At 32.7% G+C, this 23,713-nt stretch overlaps 1 protein-coding gene across 9 annotated transcripts in view; it reads right to left on the reverse strand.

The window, feature by feature from the left end:
* Positions 1 to 23,713, reverse strand: part of LOC118199303 (uncharacterized) — a 123,590-nt gene that overhangs the window by 25,694 nt on the left and 74,183 nt on the right. For all 9 annotated transcript variants that reach the window (XM_085822326.1, XM_085822325.1, XM_085822321.1 and 6 more), the window contains one exon: positions 16,625 to 16,701. In XM_085822326.1, the coding sequence (XP_085678452.1) occupies positions 16,625 to 16,701 (77 nt within the window). The remainder of the gene's footprint in view (positions 1 to 16,624; positions 16,702 to 23,713) is intronic.

A 23,713-nucleotide genomic window follows, 5' to 3' on the forward strand; every position in this document is an offset into this window, starting at 1 on the left:
CATGGTAATTCTGCACTAGTGATAAGGAATGAGTTATTAAGTAATTTTGAAAAGGTGTCAAGCTTGAAATTGGATAATCTTCTGCAACAGTTTTTCACTTTTCGGATTGAGAAAGACGAAAGTGTAATAGATGTAAGTGTACATAAACGTGCAATTACTCACACGTTTACATACACTGTGGGTGGATCTTCAACGTGAGCAAGAATTGAGCGGCGAAGGAAAGTTGCCGCAAAACTTGGTAGCACTGCGAATCTTATCTATTCTTCGTAATGACGAATATATCGAGTTCAAATCACAGTGGGACTCAATGCCAAAGACAGAAAAGCCACCTGAAAAACTGATCGAGCAGATCAACATGCGGCTACAAAGAAATCAAGAGCTTAGAAACGAAAGTTGTGGCAAATGCTAATTATAGTGCAAAACATAGTGGAAAGAAATGGAAGAAGGGTGGTAAAAAACCTCAGATGGTGAGCCAATCCCACCCTTGACAACATATTTGTTGTCAAGGTATAGTGATCGTTTTGGCATTATAATGCCAAAGAACAGACTTAGTAAGACCAGTGATGGTGTGAAAGGTTTCAATGGCGTCTGTTTTCATTGAAAGAAATCCGGGCACATTGGTAAATTTTGCCCAGTTTTTCCTGACATGCCAACCACGACAAATGGCAAAACAGAGACCTTCTTTGCAAATATTCAATGCAGTGCAATTGCTTGTCAAGATGATTGTGGTCGAAATGTGTGGCTTAAAGATGATGGAGCTACAGCACACATAACAAATTTAGCCGATTATTTCAAGACATACCGTCACTTTGACAAACAAGCAGAAATCACAGTCAGTAACAAACAGACAATACCAGCATATGGCTGTGGGGACATTGACATGTGCGTGACGGTTGGAAACATACAAAAATCTATTGAGCTCACTGATGTACTTAGAAATTGGCAAACATTTGTTATCAGCCGCAAAGGCAATGAAGCGAGGAATCTCAAACTTTGGTGATTCAGATGATATGATTTGTCGTTTCTTTCACGAGGAGACCACAGATAATATACTTTTAGAGGTTCCCAGACGAAAGCGCAGGCGACAAAAGCCCACAAAAGAAAGCCCACATGACAAATACCCACAGCGATGAAAGCGCACATTGATGAAAGCCCACATAGATATAAGCCCATACTGATAAAAGCCCACACTGATGAAAGCGCACATAATCAAAAGAGATTTATGCTTTTTTAATTCTTTTTATATATTTATAATTTTAATTATAATAAATGGAGTATTCAGATCTGAATTTTAATGTCTCAAATAGTTGTATATTTTATCACTACTTTATTTGTTTAATTTATTAGGTTGAAAGCAAACTTTCTACTCTCTGATTAAGTGATTAGCTATAACATTTCGATGATAAATCTGAAATTGCATTTTATTATTTATTTACTTATTTAACTTTGGTGTGTGTATGAGAAAATGAAAAATATCATTGTGGAGTTTTCTCACATGCTATTTTTAAGGTAATATGACTGAGATTAAGTATAATTATATTTCATTATTAAAACTATTAACTTTTTAATTAAAAACACTTGAATTTTAGTTTATTTCTTTTTAGTTTTTCCTTTAGTTCCTTTTTAGTTTAGGAATATTAAAACAGTTAAGCACAATGAAAACTTGGCTAAGAGATATTTTATTCTTTACTTTAGACTGAGCTTATTATCAAAGTTTAAAGATATTTCTCATTGAGAGCTGCTTTGAATGTAACAATTATTCGGTTCACGGTTTTAAAGGATTTTGGTTGAAGATATGGTGGTCTTAGAAATGTGATATTCGATGGCAATTTTCGTTTATGTTCACAAGAAATGCAGGTGTCTTTCAAAAGGCGACCTCTTAGAAATGTCCTCAATAGATATAATTTACTATAATTATTTTCTAATGGATAATGGAATTAATTTAATCTAATGTTGATTAGAAAACTGCTATTTACAATAGGGAGACTTAAAGCACTATAACTGTAATTAAAAGCACTGTAATTTTTCTTTCACAATCAGCTGTTATATAAGATTTGCTGCTTTCTGTGTATTTTCCATGTTATATAACTGATATCCATACGTCTTGAACAAATATACAGCAAATGCAAGTCAAATTATTAAAAAATTACAATTTGAAATATTAATACTAATTTTCTATTACTATACATAATGCTATTAATGAATGATGAATTTATATAATATGTATACTTAGAATCTAAAAACGATGAACTTTGGACCTGATGACTATATATATATATTTATGTAGTTACAAAATTTTATTAGATGTTATTATATACATTGTTCTCTGCCATCTTCACAATCTCTAATAAAATGCTACATATTTATTACTATAGTTTGAGGTGATTGTACTTAAATTTGTAGATATGTCGACTTCTAAGAGTTGTTCCATCCCCCCCCAAAAAATAAATAAATAAAATGAAAATTAAAAACATTATTCCAAATTGTTGTAGTTGAAAGATTAAAAGGTTACATTTGGAATTCATTTTCTGACAGGGTGTCAGCTGACAGTTTTAATTTATTCAGAAATCTAAAAGAAAATATCTCTAGAAAATCGCCAAATTATAATTGTTACATTCAAAACAGCTTTCAATGAGAAATATGTTTAAACTTTGATAATAAGCTCAGTCTAAAGTAAAGAACAAAATATCCCTTAGCAAAGTTTTCATTGTGCTTTTATATTCTTTAATAGTAATTTTAATTCTCTTTTAATATTCCTGAACTAAAAAGGAACTAAAGGAAAAACTAAAAAGAAATAAAATAAAATTCAAGTGTTTTTAATTAAAAAGTTAATAGTTTTAATAATGAAACATAATTATACTTAATCTCAACCATATTACCTTAAAAATAGCATGCGAGAAACTCCACAATGATATTTTTCATTTTCACATACACATACCAAAGTTAAATAAGTAAATAAATAATAAAATGCAATTTCAGATTTATCATCAAAACGTTATAGCTAATCACTTAATCAGAGAGCAGAAAGTTTGCTTTCAACCTAATAAATTAAACAAATAAAGTAGTGATAAAATAACAAACAGATATATTTGAGACATTAGAATTCAGATCTGAATACTCCATTTATTATAATTAAAATTATAAATATATAAAAATAATTAAAAAAGCATGAGTCCCTTTTGATTATGTGCGCTTTTATTAGTGTAGGCTTTTATCAGCGTGGGCTTATATCTACGGGGGTTTTTAGCAACATGGGCTTTTATCAATGTGCGCTTTCATTGGTGTGGGTATTAGTCGTGTGGGCAATTATCCCAGTGGGGTCTTTTTTGTGGGCTTTTGTCGCGTGCGCTTTCGTACAGTGGGCTTTTGTCTGGTCACCACTTTTAGAAGGCCCATGTTCATCAAATGGACTCTTTAAACTACGTGCAAAACCAGTCAAGCCACAAGGGGGTTCTGCTGCTGCTGCAGCCTACTTGGTTGACAACTCCTTTTTCTGAGACGGCCATGAAGATGACAACAAAATTGCCATTATCACTTTGGCATCGATGACTTGGGCATCAAGGAATACAGTACGTGAAACAGTATTTGCATCAAAATGGTATAGATTTTATCAATGATGGACTATTTTGTGAGCCATGTGTTTATGGTAAACAAAGTCGACGAACATTTAAAACAAAACGATTCAAAACACAAAAGTCTGGTGAGATAATACATGCACACTTACTCGACTTGCCAGTCTTATCAAGAGGTGGAAAGAAGTACATGTTAGCGATGAAGAACAGTTACTCTAAGTTTCGACATGTAGAATTTCTGAGACATAAAGACGAGGCTGTGGATAAAATCAAGCAGTTTCTTGTTCGGACCAACAAAGATGGTATAAATGTAAAAGAACTGGTCACAGATGGTGGTCGTGAATTTGACAATGATAAATTGGTGAAACTGACTGATGATGCAGGCATCAAGCTGCGAACCACTATGCCATGTACACCAGAACAAAACGGATTGGTTCAAAGAGAGAATCTTACAATAATGAATGCAGTTCGCACTATTTTCAAGGATTCAGGCCTACCACATTTCCTATGGGCAGAAGCAGCATCTACAGCTGTCTACGTTCTCAATCAAACTGGACCAAGTAAGACTCCGTTTCAGGAATGGTTTGGACGCAAGCCGGCAATCAACAGAATTCAATTTTTTGGATCAGCTGCATTTGTACATGTACCAAATGTCAACAGAGGTAAATTAGAAGATGACAAGGCTATAAAGGGCTATTTGGTTGGTTACTGTGATGACGATGGGTATCGCATTTTCATACCATCAAGGAATGATACGATAAGAAGTGCCAATGTAGTGTTCAATGAACAGCAAATCGGCCCTACTTCCCAAACTTCAAAATTAGCATCTAACAGTGGTCTATCAAGCGGTATGAAGCTTATTTTGGAAGATGCACACGATGATGCAGACACACAGAGGCTGGTGACCTGTGCACTGATGAAGATGAAACACCACAGATCACAGTGCATACATTGCAAGACCGTTCAACTATCCAACAGTCTGTCAGATTTAATGACTACGACGTGTATAACAGCATTCTGAAGTTAGAAGAGCCTAAAATATATGACGAAGCAACGAAGTCACCTGAATACGCCGATTGGAAATGAGCCATGGCCGAAGAAATGGCTTCGCATGCCAAACATGGGACATGGCAACTTGTTTAGCCACTTAACGGACATAAAATCCTCGACAATCGTTGGGTTTACAGAGTGAAGACAAATCCGCATGGCTCAATCAAGAGATTCAAGGCCTGTTTAGTAGCAAAAGGGTACACCCAGACAGTGAATATTGACTACGAAGACAGATTTAGCCCGGTGTGTCACTATGATACTATTCGAGCTCTAATTGCAACGACAGCCAAGGAGAATCTCAACTTATATCAAATTGACGTGGAGATGGCATTCCTTTACGGTGACCTAACTGAGGAGATCTACAAGCATCAACCCATAGGCTATAACGACGGAAGTAAGTGTGTATGCAAGATGCTTCGACCTTTATATGGCTTGAAACAAGCTGGACAATGTTGAAATGCCAAGTTTACTGACGTGCTAAAGGAACATGGCATGATCCAAAGTAAATCCGACAACTGCCTGTGCATATGAAATGAGTATGGACATAAGATGCTGATGGCAATTTACGTTGATGATGGCATTGTTGCTGTTCAGGACAAAGCAGCATTCTTCACATTCATGGACAAGCTCAAGCAACATTTTAACATTCGAGTAACAACGTTAAATTGTTTCCTTGGTCTACAAGTTGAACATTTGAAAGACGGTTCACTCTTCCTACACCAAGAAGCATTTAACAAAAAAAGATATTAGAGCAATATGGAGATGCTAAGACATCACATATCCCAGTAAAGAAGTTGAGTCTCAAAGTCCACTATGGTCAACCAAATGACGACGGCATGATCAAGATCAAGGAGGCGAAGCCTCTCAGTAGTCAAATTCCATACCGATCAGTAGTTGGCAGTTTGCTGTATTTAGCAATGGGGACTCGACTGGATATTGCTTACGCAGTGAGTTTGATCTCTCGAAAGCTGAACAATCCTAGAGATTGATTGGGAAATCATACAGACAACATTAAGGTACATTCGCAATACCATAGGACATGACATTGTGTACAATAATGAAGATGATAGAAGTTTGAGGTTGTTTAGAAGAAACACGCAGAAACACGCAGGTCTCGAACAGGTGTTATTTCTTTCTATGGTGGAGGTGCAATTACTTGGCGAAGCAAGATACAGGACGCCATATCCAATTCGATGACAGAGGCAGAGTTCATGGTAGCAGCTGATGATGCTATGAAAGACCTGATATGGTTGAAGAGCTTGTTCAATGAGATAGATAATATTGTCTCATTGCCTATTCTACAAATTGATAATCAGAGTACTATCAAGTACATCAAAAATACAATGTTCCATGGACGCACAAAGTACATTGACCAAAGGTACAAGTTTGTGCAAGATGAGTTCTCAAAGAGACGTTTTCAATTAGGCTATGTCAGAAGTAATGAACAACGAGCAGACTTTCTGACAAAAGCGCTTCCAGCACCTCAGTTTCATTTCCAGAAGAAGTTGATTGGTGTAAAAACAGTCAACAAGTAAAGGTTAATCTATATGAACAATGACTATTTTCATGCTCAAAGGAGGCTGTTGAGAATCGAGCATTTAATTGATATTATGTGCAGTTTCAATGGCATCATTGTTTTATTGTTTTTAATAAGTTCTATGCATCTGGAATCACTATTATTTTTGTCATTCTAAAAGTTGTCATGTAAACAATAAGACATAAGTAAGTTCTCTTTACTTTTTCTGTTAATAAAGTTCAAAAATTCAATTAGCCATCACTAACAAAAGCAAAATATAATAAATAATGATTCACCAAGTCAGTGTCAGGGATATAAAATCAACAATATTCCTATGTAGAATGTTTGGTTTGAGATGTATAACAAGCACAGCTACAGAGCCAAATTATTGTTCTCACAAAATCATGCTTAAATGATTGCTTTTTCAATAATGAGGTATTTTATTTTGTGCTTTAGTGCCTAAGTGAAATTAAGAATAAGGACTCTCCACATGTTTTATTATAGGAGGAAAAATCAAATGTGCATGTGTAAAGCATTAAAAAAAAGCTTGTAGCTTTGAGGTCCGGATATTGGACGTCCAGATCTTGGACCTTTTACTGTATTTGGTTCAAATACTGCGAATATAATGCATGCAGCTAGATTTCATCTTTGTTAAAAGTTTATTGAACACAAATTTCTTCAGATATCCCCAAAGTAAAAGATATCATGAGTTCTAGTGAATGCACCAGCCTTATTACAGGAAAATGATAGTTCATTGTCCTTTCATTTTTACACAGTGGACGGGGGGGGACATGGGGGCAGTTCTATGTCTTCTGTTCTACTGGGCCGATTGACGAAATTCAAATTGCGTTCTTCATATCTCAAAAGTGCGACTTACGATATATATTACGAGAACCGCAAGCGGTGCTCAGACAGTCAGTTTGAGACCATTGTTAAGGTACTGAAATGCATGAATTTTTAATGTAATTAGTGCAGAATCAGCCCCAAACCGTATTTGAACTTGGCGTAATGCGTTAAAGCTGTGTAAGAAGTGGTCATGTTAACAGGATGTTTTATTCCAAGTATTTGTATATACCTCTTTTCTAAAACAGTTTTTTTGACACGATATCAGACCTTTTCTGAAATAACATGCCAATTTTTTTCCATATTTCGATTCTACGACTCAAATTATGCCGAAATATGAAATTTTGTAAAATTTGGTACGAAATTTACGGATAAATTCACAAATTTATTCTGGCGCTTTTTTTTTTTTCTTTTTCAGTTTGCGCAAAAAATAAATCACTTAGTGAACTTCTTAATATATTGCAACCTGTTTCCTTTTCTGTGAGCGTACAAAAATCACAATTGTTCCTTTTTGCAAATAATGTTCTTTGATTATATTTTTAATTATAATTGTTATTATTTTAAGTAATTCTTTCTTTTTCGGATTTCATTTTAATTGTTTAAGTTTCGTGGTTTCTTTTGAAAAACTGTTTTAACACTAGACTTACTGAATCTTCGTATACCTAGAATTACGGCGGGTGTCATTTTGACCCCTTGATAAGATATCTGCATATTTCTCTATATGAAATAATATATTTGTGAAAAAGAAATTAACGCAAATTATGACAACTACAGTTTATTTTAAAGAATATAGAGACTTTGCAGGTATGTAGTCAAATAATGAACAAGCATTTAAGTATTTCCATCGAAAAACATATTTTTTCATTTTTGATAGCTTACATTTCAGAAACACAGAAAATAAAATGTATAAATATTTATGCAAATTTTTCCAAAAAAAGTGGTTTTTAATCCAAATATTAAAGTATTTTAAAATGAACTTTTTGCTATAAAGAGTACATAGAAATATTTTATTTACAGATAATATATTATTCAGCGCAGCAATTAGCACACACGCTTATCTTTCTGATTTTTTTGTGTACAATATCAGCATACATATTTATTACAGTTGTCGCAAATATTAGAAGTTTTGTTACCTTTGCATTTCCTTACTTGTCATTTCTTCCTTTTTCGATTCTATTGAATCTTGTCCATCCACAAATCCACATGAAGAGAGAACAACTTTGTTTTTACTAGATATATATCCTTCTTATGATTCTTCTGTCAAATGCAATAGAAAATCCCTTCTGCTGATATTTTTTTTTTTTTTTTTGTAACTTCCTTATACAGAATCCACGCATTTATGCCTGCTAAGTCCAAAATATTGTAGAATACATGTACTGGCCAATGGCGTGATGGTGCTTTCATTCTTGCCATTTGATCCAAAACATCTACCCCGAATTTTGTAGAATGGTAAAACTGTCAGGAACCTTCTTTTCATTAGATTCAAATTCAACTGATAAATGGAGTGTACTTAACAAAATTACATTTTTGTTCCTTTTACCTTGATATAATGTAAGTGTTATATAGTCGTGTTTCATCACAACTGAAGAAAAAGGTTCGTTTCATACATTTTTTAAACTAGAGGGAATTTCTCTTTTTGCGTGATTTACTGTTCCAACATGATTCAATCCTTTTGATTTTAGGGATTTCGCAAATTTTACTGATGTAAAGAAACTGTCTGTAGTTATATTTCGGCCAGTATTTTTGCAAGGATCAACTAAACGATTTACTACGTTCTCTCCTAAACTTTGATTACTTGGTCTCATTTCATCTTTTCCTAAATATGGAAATCCGTTTAATAAGTATTTTGTCCTAACGTCTACTGCTAGCCAAAATTTTATTTCAAATTTATCGGGCTTGTTAGGCACATACTGCAAAAAACGGCATCTTGTTTTTGTAGGGAATAACTGATCATCAATCGTAATGTTTTCATATGGTTTGTAGCAAAGCAGTTTTCTATAAAAGTATTCCATACCTCGGATATTAGTGCATGTTTATCACACTGCAAACGTGAAGACCTTGTTAGTTTATTATCAAAATGAAGAAATTTCATAATTTCCAGAAACATATCTCTACTCATAGTTTCATGAAAAAACTTTGGTAACTAAGAATTGGTAAGCCCTTGGCGGCTAATGCTCCCCTTATGTACAGCAACGCTGTGAATGCTTCCAGTTCTGCTAATAAAATAGTGAGAGTCATTGCGAAGTTTACGCTTCGCTTCAGCATCAGTACACTCCTTTATGATGTGTAAGATGTTTTCATTTATTATTAATTTCCACGCGCTAAGAGCTTTACCAGAACAAATGTGACGTTTAGCATAGGATGTCGGTCCTGCATTTTCTCGCAAGATATTTTGCAAGGGTCGCCGACCAGAAGTATTTTCTACTTTCCATACAGTTCCATCACTAGTAATTTCTTTACAAGTGTTAGTCTGAATTACTTTGAATTTCATATTCCCGTTTGAGCGTCTACTAGTTCCCGCTTTGGCATTCTTAGGTACGGCAGAATTTGAACTCGTGGAAACAAATCCATTTGTACTTGAGCTAGAGGATGATATTGCCTGATTACTCTCTATAATAAATTCAGAATCACAAAGATGTTTCATCTCCATCTTTATTTGTAGAATTATTTTCGATTTCAGAACTGAAATCGGCATCAGATAGTTCTTGCATCAGTTTCACGATTCTTCATGCGTTAGTCCTTTCCTTCGCACCATTAGTACGTCACTATAATAAATTCATGTAAATAGAATAAAATTTCCCACTAAAACTTGTTATGAATAATAAACAAAATATCTACGAAAAATCTACAAACGTTCAGCTTGTAATAATCTTTTTTCTCTGTTTTCTTTCCACAAAGAAAAGTATTGCAAATATTTCAAATCATGCGACTGGCAGATGTGAAACTATGCAAACCCACCATATTCTTTTCCTTTGTTTGTATTTTGTTTAGCAGGTACAAATAAAAATACAGAAGAATTACAGAAGTAACAGCGTTCAGATAATACAATGGAATGTAATCACATTTCTTTTCTCTCAAAGGGGTCAAAATGGCACCTGCCATATTTCTAGGTATAATCATTTGTTAGGGCTAAAATAAAAATATGATTTTCTTGAAATCTATATTATTTCGTAAATCACAATGATTTAGGAAAAGTTGAGAAAATATTAAGATATTTGCGAAAAAAAAGAAGAGCTGTCAGAGATAAAAAGTTCACTTTGTGTCAAAATGACCCCTTCCGTAATTCTAGTGTTAAAAATTTCTAGTTACCCATTCAAACTGCATAGTTTAAATAAAAGGTAAATCATTTATTTTTTTTTCAAACAGTTTTCTTTATAATTTTTTTTGTCATAGTTATTATTTTAGGTAATATTTAAATTTTTTGACTTTTATTTTAATTGTTTGTGTTGCATTGTCTCTTCAGATAACTGTTTAAAAATTTTCTATTTATCCATTCGAACTGAGCATTTTAAATATATTTATTAATATAAATTTTCCAGGATTTGACTTTATTTATTTGAATAGCATTTTTTTCGGAAGACTACTTTCTGTCCCAGACTATGATGCATCTGAAAACTGAATACATTAAAACAGAAAATACAGTTAAGAACAGTTAACACGCCTTTCATGTTCCATTCAGAAAAGATATTAAATGAGAAAGATGTACAACCAACATTTTAATTTAGGATGACTTACATATATTGCTTTAAATAGCTTTAACATTGTACTCATTGCTTTACACAATTTTATCATCCTACATTTAGTTTCTTAAAATGTTATTAATATTTTAGTCAAATATTTTATTTTTAAAATCGCAAGAATCAAATATAATAAGATTAAAAAGTTTTAAAGAAAAAAATAATAAGAAAAAAAAAAAAAAAAAAAAACTAAATTTTGTACAAAAATTTATTTTTTTCTTCTTAATGGCTTGCTTTTTTCTTCAGGCATTCTGCAAGTATATTAAAAAGCATACAAATTTCGAAACATCTTGGTATTTCTGACATTCATTTTGAATAAAGTTATCACCTTCCATTTCATAAAAGGCCCACAAACAGCCGAGCGGTAAAGTTGCTGAACACTGCTAGTTCACTCCGGGGTTCGAATCCCGGCGAACGGGCTGGTTGCATGGGCGTTTTCGTGGTTTTTCTCAATATAACGTGTATGCCAGCTAGTTTCCCTTAGAAAATTCTTCACGAAGGCATCGCTCCTTTTAGCGAGATAGCCCTGCTTTGCCGTAACTTAATAAACTAATTCAATCTATTTCATCAGAGCCTTTATCAGTCTTTAAAGGCTAAGCATTTTGAAGGCATGAAATGAAAGGAAAGACTGGTTTCATCAAGAGTGAAAATGTCTTCCATCCACATACATCACTGGATAAATTCATATCCACATACATCACTGGATAAATTCCTGAATATTCAAATAATTCGACTAAGAAATCATGGGATTTTCAGTTTATGATAATGTGAAGTTCTATAACGTAATTTAAATTTATACAAACATATAGTCGAAAACCAGTCATTCTTAATTTTAATCTGCAATGATATCGTTTTTGTCTTTTCCGTTAACACAAGCTTAATTAATAGTATTTGCTAATGTACACTTCCAAGTGTTTTCTCTTTGAACACCCAAATTCCTTGAAGTATTCTGAAAGTATATTCAAAAGCATTCAACTTTTTGAAACACCTTGGTATTTCTGACAGCCAAATTGCCCTTCAAATTTTTGCTTATTTTTCTCCCCAATTTTCTTCTTTCTTTTTACATTTATTTTCAGTGCTCACCACAAGAAAATTGAGATTTTTCAATTGTTACACTTCCATAAATTTTGCATTCTTGTCATCTTTTTTAAAAATATCAATTACATCAACTGTGTTTCAGTTGAAGACAGATTTTCATTTTCTAGGCATTTTAACTGTAAATAAAGTTTAAAGCAAAGTCCAAAGAATAAATATTTTAATTAAAAGATTTTTTGCTAAATGGCAAAGAAATAAAACAGTCCAGCAGTGTTTATTCTGTACCACAGTGTTACCCGATTCTTATATCGGCTACAAAGAATCTAAATCATATTAAAGATCATGTTTTTTATACAATCTATAACATGAGAAAAAATTAGCTTACTAAAACATTCTTTAAAAGAAGATTAATGTAAAAATTTATACATATATATACAATTTTTAAAGCTGGGACATGACCCAAACTGTCAACGTCCTATTTGCTTAAAAACATTGTGCTTTGATTTGGTTTATTTAATTATGGCAAAGCACACTAGGGCTATCTGCCTAAGGGGAGGTATGCCTTCGTGGAGGACTTCATAAGAGAAACTTACTCGTATACACGTTACACATGGGGAAAACCACAAAAATGCCCATGCAGCCGGCCCGTTTGCGGGATTTGAAACTCGGACCGAACTACCAGTGTTCAGCGACTTTACCGCTCGGCCGCTGGTGGGCTTTAAAACGATAGTGAAAATAAACATGAAACGAACTTTCTCAGTCTTAGACAATTCAATTTAAATGCAGTCAAAGTAAAGTAGCAGACAATAACTCGGCAAAGGTAAAAATTTACTCTCACAAATATTTAAAAAAAAGGGGGGAGAAAGAAATTTAAAAAAAAATATGAATGATATTATCTATAATTAAAAAAAAAAGGTTTTAATATAGTATTAATAAATATTTATTATGCATCATCGAGGGAAAAAATTCATATAATTAATTCTCCGTAAAAATTTATTTGAAATTTAAGGTTAAAAATAGCTGTGGCAATTCACTATAACAAAAATCCATAAACCATATTTGGCGTTATTATTGCTCATTATGCCAAATTTCAAAATGCGAAAATATGTAAATTCGTGTATATTTTAGAAAATTTTGAATAAAAAACTCTAATTTTTTGCAGGTATGCTTAGAACTAACTACACCTACTTTAAGATGATGGTAAAAATTTTATAGGTTATAATTCAAAATTTCTTTCGAGAACTTTATAAAAATTATTTAAAAATAGAAATTTTAAAAATAAAACACAAAAAAGGGGTGAATTTTATTTGGAATGAACCTAAATTTTGAAATGTGAAAGAAAAATCAAAAAAGTTTAATAAAAAATAGATATTAATAAATATATGCCAAATTCAATTAACATTGAGGAGCTAAAATTTTGAGAGCTAATTTTTTACAAACTACTCTTAATTTTTTTTATAAAACTTGGCAGTCTGGCATAATTTGTGTCCTAGAATTGAAATATGCTAAAAAATTGGTATGTTATTTCAGAAAAAGTCCGATTTTGAGTAAAAATACCTATGTTAGAATAGTGCTACATATAAATCTAATATATATCCTAAGTCACGCTTTCGAGACATGAAAAACACAATTTGAATTTAATCAATCGGCCCAGTAGAATGGGAGATATAGAACTGTCCCCCCCCTTTTTTTTTTTTTTTTTTTTTTTTGCGCAGCGTACATCTGCTGAATTAACACTACAATATGAAAACAGAAGCCCATCTTGCATGAAATTAATGGTTTTTCAGAGAGATTCATATTGAAGACCACTGTGAAAACAAGCAATTGGGTTTCCAATTGCTGCTTGAAAAAAAATGTTGAATAATAAGTGCTACTGTAAATGCACATCACACCTTTCGGAAATCATCTTTGGGAAAGGAAGGGGCACCTGACATAGAGCTTTGGATTTCAAGCAGCCAGATTCTGTAATTTTCCATATTAAAAGAGCTGTGAAAATGTAGAAGTGCTTTGTCAGCCTACAAAGTATTCCACATTTATTCATTGTTGACTTACTACCAAATAAAAAACTGAAGTGCAAACATTTCTCATGCATTCTTGTCTGAATTTAATAATTCTTAAACATAGGTAATTTTGTAAAGATAATATTTCCTGATGTGTTTTTCTGTATTGGAAACTGTGAGGATCAATCTGTGTTGCCTGCACTAGTAAATCCATAAATATTACTGTCTGGTTATAGATTGATTTCTTTTCCCTGCCAAGTGCGCCTTTTTTAAAATTTTAAATAATTTTTGGCATTTCCAGGCATTGGAATATAAATTAAAATCTCCATAGTTTCAAATTTTCTAACAGGTTTCACAAAAGAACTGTTATTTTATAAAATACTTTTACAAAAAAGCACAACCAGAATCAACACATCAAAATAATCCAAATTTTTCAAAAGCAAAGCATATTCTGTGGTTTGTACAGTCAAAAGTCGTTAATCCGGACTCGTCGGGACTTTGGCGATTCCATATTATCGATTTTTCCGGATTATAGATCATCAGTTTAAATCTCATAAGATGGCATGCAGAAATTCTAAAATTAAAAATATGAAACCGTAATTTATGAAATAAAGAACAATTATGATCTTAAGAGTACAAAATTTACAAAAAAAAAAAAAAAAAAAAAAAAAAAAAAAAAGCTTAATATTTATTTGTTTACTTTATTAAATATTTCTCTTAATGTAAGTTGTTTAAGTTGCTTCATTTTATGTGATAATACTTTCTCTTTAATTCTATAAAAAGACAATTTCTTGTTCAGTTACAAAGTTCCGCTGTTCAAGTCCCGTTAATTGCTGTGCCGAGAATACCGACTAACTTGTCAATCGAAATTTTTTCGTTTTCACTAACCTCTCTGTCACATTCTTCATGTCTTTATCCATTTCTTGCAGCAATTCAACTTTTTGTTTGTTGGACATCAAAACATACTTTCGTTTTGTAGATCCTTTGGAAGTTCCAGCATCGGAAATTCTATTTGACATAATCGAAAATTCAAGTTTACTTTTATAAAATTGCTCTTACAGTCTGCAAAAAATAATAAGCGGGATCCAATTCGAAGATTAAGGAACAACGCAGTCATTGACATTAACTGAAATAGATAATTAGATAATTTTAGCTTACGCCGTCCGTTATACATTAAACGCGCAGGCGAAAACGTATTCTGCACTTGTGCACACGCATATGTGCAGTAGTCAAGGTCTTACGCGCACGCATAAAACGCCTGTGCGCATGTGCCAACGCGGCGCATGCGCAGAAAGTTTTTAGCTTTGAGGTCCGGATTATAGATCATTCCTGATTATGGGTGTCCGAATTAACGACTTTTGACTGTATAATGCAAAAGTCTGTGAAATGTGTATGTCACATATAAGTCATTTTCAAACTTGATTCTACCAATATGCATCATACTGCTATCGAAAGGCAAAATTTTTAACCTTTTTTTTTTTTTTTTTTTTTTTTTTCCTATCACTAAAACAAATTCCATTAGTTTACCATTATGCAGTAATCACAAAATATTTCTAGTAATTCTGATAAATGGTTCCTATGACAGGTAATTTTGAAATAAGGACTTTAATTGTAATCACTCTGTATATTTAGACTAATTTCTTTTTGGGGGGATGAAATCTTAATACAGTATTCAATAATTTACAAAACCAATCCAAAACAGTCGCATAAAAACCAATGTAGCACAGAAAATAAACCTCTTAATTCTTAATGTTAACGAATGAGGGAAATTCCATATCATGGGAATAATATAAAAAAGTCATTTTTAGAAAATTTTATAAACATTCAGTCCTAAAAGTGTTGTAATAAAATTCTCAAGCTCAGTTTAAAAAACTTTACAACATTAAGTACACATTTAGGATTAATAGATATGGAAATAAAATTTTTACCAAAATTTTTTTAAACACACTTTATACTTTAAACAAACTACCAAACCAGCTGCTTAAATAACTGTAAAAAAATCGGACAATATTGTTATGAAATGCCTAGCTGCGATAAGATAGCTTCCGCCGCAATGCTGGTTGAGGGTTGCCATATTTGGCACAAAATTGCCCATTAGGAAACAAAATTCGCGATATGTTATGGATTGAGAACATTCTAGAACGAATTCTTATCAGTTTACCTGATTGTTTTTGAAGGCAAGTTATATTAAAATATATATATATATAAACCCTGTTTGTACATGGAGTAGCAGCGTAGTTTTGAGAGTATCGTCGAGTTTTATTTTGAGTCTGCTGAGCTCCAAGAGTGATCAACCAAGTTGGGAGCTGTATTTAGTCTTTTGCCATGAAACTGTCTTCACCCTTGTAGTCTGAAGGCTGTGTTGCTGATACTTTTGTTGTCATAGTTTTTGTCATATTTGTTGTCATATTTGGCTCGGAATCACCCATTAGGCAACAAAATTCGCGATATGACATGTACGGAGAGTGAACATTCCAGAAACCATTCTGGTTTACCCCAGAATGTTTTTCAAGGCAGGTCAAAAGCTATATAAACCCTGCCTGTACACAGATTAGCAGTCTAGTATCAAGTGTATCGTCGAGTTTTATCTTGAAATGTTGAGCTCCGAGAGCGATCGACCAAGTCGGGAGCTGTATTTAGTGTTTTGCCGTGAAGCTGTCTTCACCGTTGCAGCCTGAAGGCTGTGTTGCTGATTCTTTCAGCATGTTTGTTGTAGTTTTTCAATGACTGTGAACGTGTTTTTGGAACTGTCCTGAATAATAATGGCTACTGAATTGTGCTTTCATTTTTTATATAGTGTTCTCATCAATCACTCCAAATCCCCGAACCTGCAGAAATGCAATAGTATTTTAGTGGAATTTTATTACTTACTTTTCTGGTGATGAGTAAGACCATGCTACAATTGCTGCTAAAGACCATTCAATTTCTTCAGTTTTCTTATAAGCACTCTGTGAAATTAGAAGGTGTAAGTAAAAAACATTTCAATGATTTTAGTAATTTTTCTGATGATGGTAACGAAATTTATTTAGTATTAAGATTGGCCATATACATGAAGTTCAGCAATCAAGCAATGGTAGAAGTAAGAATTCACAAGAAATGATCATGTAATGGGACATATGAATTTTTAATTCAGATACTATTTAAGCTAATTAAAGGCATAATTCAAATATGTCTAAATTTCATTATAATTACCAACGTTCCATTGGGTCAGTGCATAAGACCTTCCATTCTTCATTGGGTTGGTAACATTAATTGTGAAACCTTTGCTTTTCATTATTCAATTGTTTGTCTTCAGTTTGAAGTCTGATTGTTGCAAACAGGAGTTTGTATGTTATTAACAGTTCATTTTGGCCGTTTCAAGGCTAATCAATATGGAGTTGTAGTGTCAAGTACGAAAAATCAACATTTCTGATACATCACCCATTCTGATTACCATTTTTTCCAGTCTCTCTCTGACAACATTCAAGTTCAAAAGTTTCACGATGAAGCTTCTCTTAGCAATTAGCTTACAGATTTCTTTAACCGAAAACCACAACAGTTCTATAGGAGAGGCATTGAACTCCTACGTGAATGCTTGCAGGTGGTTACTGACAAAGATGGTGATTACATCACTCAGTGAATGATTATTGATTTATTATGTAGTAAATCAATGTGTTGATTTTGTGTATGGGTTTGTTTTGTAGTGTATTTTATAATAATAAAATCAAAACATGGTAAAAATAACAACACAATGAGGAACCACACAAACTTATGCACCAACAAATATTTTTGTAATTCACACTATATATTTTGCTAGTGAAATGCATCCATTATACAGTTCTAAATAAGAGTCCCCAGAAATTTGCTCATGGATTCAAAATTTACCATTTTCCAATTTTTAATCTTGTAACCAAATTCTGAAACCATCTAGCATTTTTTTTTTTTTTTTTTTTTTTTTTTTTTTTTTTTTGTACAAAAGTTTCTAGAGAACGTCAGAACTGCACCACATGAATTTAAATAAATTACACCAATTATATATACAAGCATTTCAGAAGCACAAAAAGTATACACTTACTATATTATACAAATGCAAATTTTTAAATTCAAATTAAATAGTATAAAAGGCAACTGAGAAAGAGCAACTGGTTGTATATTTTATGAACATTTGAAGGTTTCTGGAAGGGGGACCAATCGAAAAATAGAAATAATTATTTCCTCACATAATATGTATTACAGAAACTCTTTTGTTATATTATCATGCTTTGTATATCATACAGGAGCAAAGACCATTCTCTAGATGAATGTATTATCACATTCAACGTGGCAGAATCTACACTTTTTTGTAAAAAAAAAATCGAAGCACCATGAAAGAAGTGGTTGTTTTTGATGAAATTGAATATGTGTATAGCTCATATATAGATAATAAAATGATTAAAAACTCAAGGTCATAGTACCTAGTCACAGCTCACAATCATCCACTGAGTGTTCAAATTAATAGTTGGTTGAACCACCACTGGCAGCAATGCATACTTGAATTCGTTGAGGCAAGGAGTGGTTAGAGGTTTTTTAACGTCATCCTGTGCCACATTCTGCCAGGCATTCATCAAAGGCTGATTGAGAACGCTGGCACCATCTTCTCCAGACATGAATATGGTAATCATCTGCTTCAAGAGTGAAACGGGATTCATCGTTGGGCATTATACGATGCCAGTCTGCAACACCACTCCACACAAGTCGGGCAATGTTATGGGGTCAAAGACAAACACTGTAAAGGCCTTTGTGAGCGTAACCCCGCCTCAGAACAAGTACCGTGAGATGGTGGAGAGTACCATGGGAGGTATAGACGTGGCTGTAGTGCGTTGAATAGTCAACATTGATACCGGTGGGATGGTGCAGGACTGGCGAACAATCATCCTATCGTGCCTCGCATTTATGTTCCTTGGCTTTCCAGAGACTTCATTTCATTCGCAATTTCCTTGTAACAACCATTGCTGCCAACATCTTTGCACAGCAGTTGTCTATACACGGCAGGTGACAGCCTATTGCTCACTATGACCACCCAGCTTCACGCAACCCTACAATGCGACCATGTTCAAAGTCATTTAGTTGTCTGTAAGGTCTTCGATATCGTTGTAATGGCATCTTTAGTTGCTTCTTTACAGAATTAAAATGGCTTAAAAAAAAGATAAAATTTCCGCCTCTGTTACTGGTCTTACACTTTGCGAATCGCGCACTAGAAATATGCGCTATGATCGCAATTCCTGTTTATTTGCCTTGAAACTTTGATCATTTGCATGTTCGATCAAGATGTTTTTGCATACCAAATTTGCAAAAGTCCTTCTTGGTGCTTCAATTTTTGTGCAAAAGAGTGTATTATGCGTTCAAGATATCATTGCACATTGAAACATCATTTGAGAATGCTGCATATACTCCCAAATTCAATCTTTTTATTTAAACTTTCAATTGTTAAGGCTACTTTTCTCTGTTTACCTAAGAAAGTATCTCAAACACATACCTAACCATGGAAGGATTAATAGTGGTACAACAAATATGTTTCTTATACTCTCAAGTAATTGCAAAAAAAAAAAAAAAAAAAAAAAAAAGTCAGATTAAATTAAATCAAATGCCTGTCTGGCCAATTAATGTTCCCACAATGCAACATCAGTGGTTCTCTATCAAACTCTTAAGACATTTTAGTTATGTGGGTATTAACTGTACCTTAATAAAAGTGCCAGTGAAAATTCAAAGTGCCCATGGCATCCTGAAAATATGTTTTGAATATGATCATATACTATTCAGCAATCAAAGTAATTGTTTTGTGTGATCTGTTTTTAAGGAACTGTGGCTGAATGTTGTCAAATTCTACATACTTTCACTTTGGAACTGAGAGATTGTATTGATGAAATTCCCGTGTATCATCTGGAATGAAGTATTGGTAATTCTGCTTATTGAAACTAATAATTCCATCACAGCAATTTAGTGTTACATGGACAAATGCTCCATTACAAAATCATAACTATATTAACCATGATGACTGTTATTTTATAGCAGTGACATACAGCCTAACTCTGTATTTATTCATGTTTGTAAATAATAACTAATTTCTAATTCATTCTATATTATGAATTTTCTTTAAATAATCTATAATAAACCCATAATATGTTTCTAGCAATATTCTGCTAATTTGACAATTAATATATTCTGATGCAAGCATTATAGGCTAAGAAAAACTCCATCGATCCACATCTCAGAGTTGATTCAGATTCTTTATAGCTCTTAAACTGTAATATAAAAAAGAATTTAGTTAAAAAAACATTTTAAGTTCACAGTAATGAATCTGCATAAAATATAACCAATTATTCAAATAATCTGCACATTTTTTCCTGTGAAAATCTTAATAACAATTCTGTTGTGGACACCACCTGACTTCCCTGTATGGAATATTTGATTTTACATGTTTTTTGGTGGCATTTCATATAAACTTATTTCCTGGAATTTCATTAGAGATATATTTCTCATTCAATTAATTCAGTTCTCACTTCGCGGCAAAGCAAAAATACATAAAACCTCAAAATATCTTCATTAAAAATTGAAGATATAGAAAAACATAAAACACCAAATACAGTTAAAACAATATTAAAAAAATACAATTAAAATTACAGTTTCTATGCAAAAACAAGCAATTCAGCCAGAAGGCAATAAGGCAGATTTTTTAGAGCACAAAATTAAAAGTTTCCTTTTGCTTCCACTCGGCAAAATGATACTAAAGGTGCAGAAACTGGCTTAATTCACTATTCTGCTAAGTTTCAAATGTAAACAAATATGGCTGCTATAGAAAAAAAATTAGGCTTCGCTGCACTTAACCCTCTGAGCATCATGATCAGCTTTATCCAGTCATGAGACTTTTTGTCACTTGTTATACATTAGCTTATAATTAACATATTTTGTTTTCTTATTTTCATTAATAATATTAATAATTAATAAAATGAACGATCATTGTAACATATTACGCACTGTTGAAAAGAGAGAATGATTCAAGTTAACAGCAGTGTTTTACAGCCTGGGTTAAAGATAAAGAGCTTTGGTGATTTAGATGAACTTTTAAGAGTAATGTCATATATACAGTCAAAAGTCTTTAATCCGGACATCCATAATCCGGAATGATCTATAATCCGGACCCCAAAGCTACAAACTTTCTGTGCATGCGTAAACACATAATGCGTTTACGCATGCACATAATAACTTTACGCATGCGCATAATACGTTTATGAATGCGTGTTTAATGTACAACTTTTAAACTGCTGATTCTAAAACTATTGCATATATATTAAATAACGACAAAAGAACCTTAACCGGAAGATAAGAACAACATAATTTAATCATTTTTAAAGCAAAAAATGCACAATTTACCAACATACAAAAATAAAAAAAATAATAATAATAAATTTAAAAAAAAAAAAAAAAACTGAGCTCACTGAGCTGAGTAACAAAAATGGGTATATATATACTGTTGGTGTGGCTGATTGCAACCAAAAAGTGAGGTGCACAAGTGCATGTTAATAACAGTCCTATATACAAAATTTTAACATTCTGAGGCTACTCATTTTTGAGTTATGTGAGATATATACATATGTATATACAGATGCCACAAAGAAAATCTCTTCTGAATCCATTTTAAAACAGTTCTATAATTTGTTTGGGAAAAAGAGTCCTTTATTTTATCCTTATGTACAGGGGTCATGAAAAATCATCGTTAAATTATATTCAATAGAAGTCAAAATGGATATTTTTGTTTAAATATGATACCCAGATTTTTTTGCTATTATAACACTTCCTTTACTTCATACAAGAAAAGAAAAATTGCAGTGTACAGTTTAGTTGATTTTCTAAAAAAAAATTTTAATGTGTTAAAATGACATCAAATTTATTAATCAAATTCTGATTTAAATTGAAGCAACTCATATTCAGATCATCAGCCAAGAAAAAAACATTCAAAAATTGAAATGACATGAAAACCTATTAAGGTCAAATATAAGTTTGTGATTATGTTTTCTAAGCTTGCCAATAGATGGCAGTAGTGATATTTGTAAAAGAAACCATGATGTCATTATTATGTATATGTAGTAGTCTATTTCTATTTCAAGTCTATTTTTGGTGAACCCATGCATTAAGAATCATTTAAAAATATTTAAAAATATCTAACCCAGAACTGCAGAAATGTTAAAAAACTTCAGTATGCTAACAACTTTATTTTTGGATCAGAAATGAAAGAGGAAACTGTACAGATATATCATGAAGCCAATGATAGAATGAAAAAGGTAACAATGACCAAATGGAATTTTAATTTGAATCTTTACAGAACAAGTGTAAATCAAATAACAACTTCATCAGTTTTAAACTGGCCAGCTGTGATTCCCCAATAAAGATTATTGAACTTCCTCACACAATATGTCATTAGAATACTAATAAGGATACCTTCTGTTTTAATGCTCAAGACATTATAAAGATTTCATTCTGTCACATGATCAAACAAAGCATTGTGTTTTGAAAGCTGCTTCGAAGATCTTGGATCCTGTTGGGTTTCTTGCTCCATATGTGATTCAAGAAAAGTTCTATTTCAAGATTTATGGCTTAAAGGCATTGACTGGGATGAAATTATCCACAAGACAAATGTAACATATGGTATAGGCAACTTTGTGATCTGAATATCCAAACACCTCATTGGTATTTTCAGGATGTTCATGAAACATATGAAGTGTTGAAACTATATTATTTTTGTGATTCATCATCTCAAAGTGCTTGTGGAGCAGCACTGTACATGAAATTCCATTGCTTCTGTGTCTGGAGCAGGTTTAATGATAGCCCAAGAGCAGAGTGGCTCCTCTCAAAAAATTATCTTTACAAGACTCAAACTCACAGCAGTGGTGTTGAGTGAAAGATTTATAACTACAATCTATCTGCATTTTTCACAAGGAAAATTTATTTGTGGACTAATTTTCTCATGCTTTATTCGATAAAGATCTCACCATGGCAATGGAAAATATTTGTCCAAAATCCCTTGCCAGAAATTCAGGATAAAACATCACCGAGTATGTGGCATCATTATCCTGGATCAGACAATCCCGCTGACAAAATCATGCATGGTATTAAAGTGAGTAGTGCTAATCATGTATGGTGTGTGAGTATCATGGCTACATCAACATGAAATAAATTGGCCTAAAATGAACGATCATTGTAACATATTACGCACTGTTGAAAAGAGAGAATGATTCAAGTTAACAGCAGTGTTTTACAGCCTGGGTTAAAGATAAAGAGCTTTGGTGATTTAGATGAACTTTTAAGAGTAATGTCATATATACAGTCAAAAGTCTTTAATCCGGACATCCATAATCCGGAATGATCTATATTCTGGACCTTAAAGCTACAAACTTTCTGTGCATGCGTAAACACATAATGCGTTTACGCATGCACATAATAACTTTACGCATGTGCATAATACGTTTATGAATGCGTGTTTAATGTACAATGGACGGTATAAGCTAAGCTAAAATTATCTAATTATCGATTTTAGTTAATGTTGCAGATTGCGTTGTTCCTTAATCTTCTAATTGGATCCGACTTATTATTTTTTGCAGACTGTTAAAGCAATTTTATAAAAGTAAGCTTGAAAGTAAGCTTATGTCAAATAGAATTTCCGATATATATTTACTAATATGTAAAGGATCTACAAAGCGAAAGTATGTTTTGAAGTCCATTAAACAAAAAGTGGAATTGCTGCAAAAAATGGATAAAGGCATATCCTTTGTTTATCTAACCATTCCGAAATCTGTTTATCAATTTCATGCTGCTCTGTGGGGGGGGGGGGACGTCATGATGCACAATGAACTGGAAGTTGATTTGTCAGCACTATCCTTATCTTCAGGGCAGATGTTTTTATTTTAGTCAGCTTATAATTCCTTACTAAATGTAGTATTTCATCTC

This window comes from Stegodyphus dumicola, chromosome 8, assembly GCF_044657685.1.
Source record: "Stegodyphus dumicola isolate Sdum_Otavi_A_Nest chromosome 8, ASM4465768v1".
Classification (NCBI taxonomy): domain Eukaryota; kingdom Metazoa; phylum Arthropoda; class Arachnida; order Araneae; family Eresidae; genus Stegodyphus; species Stegodyphus dumicola.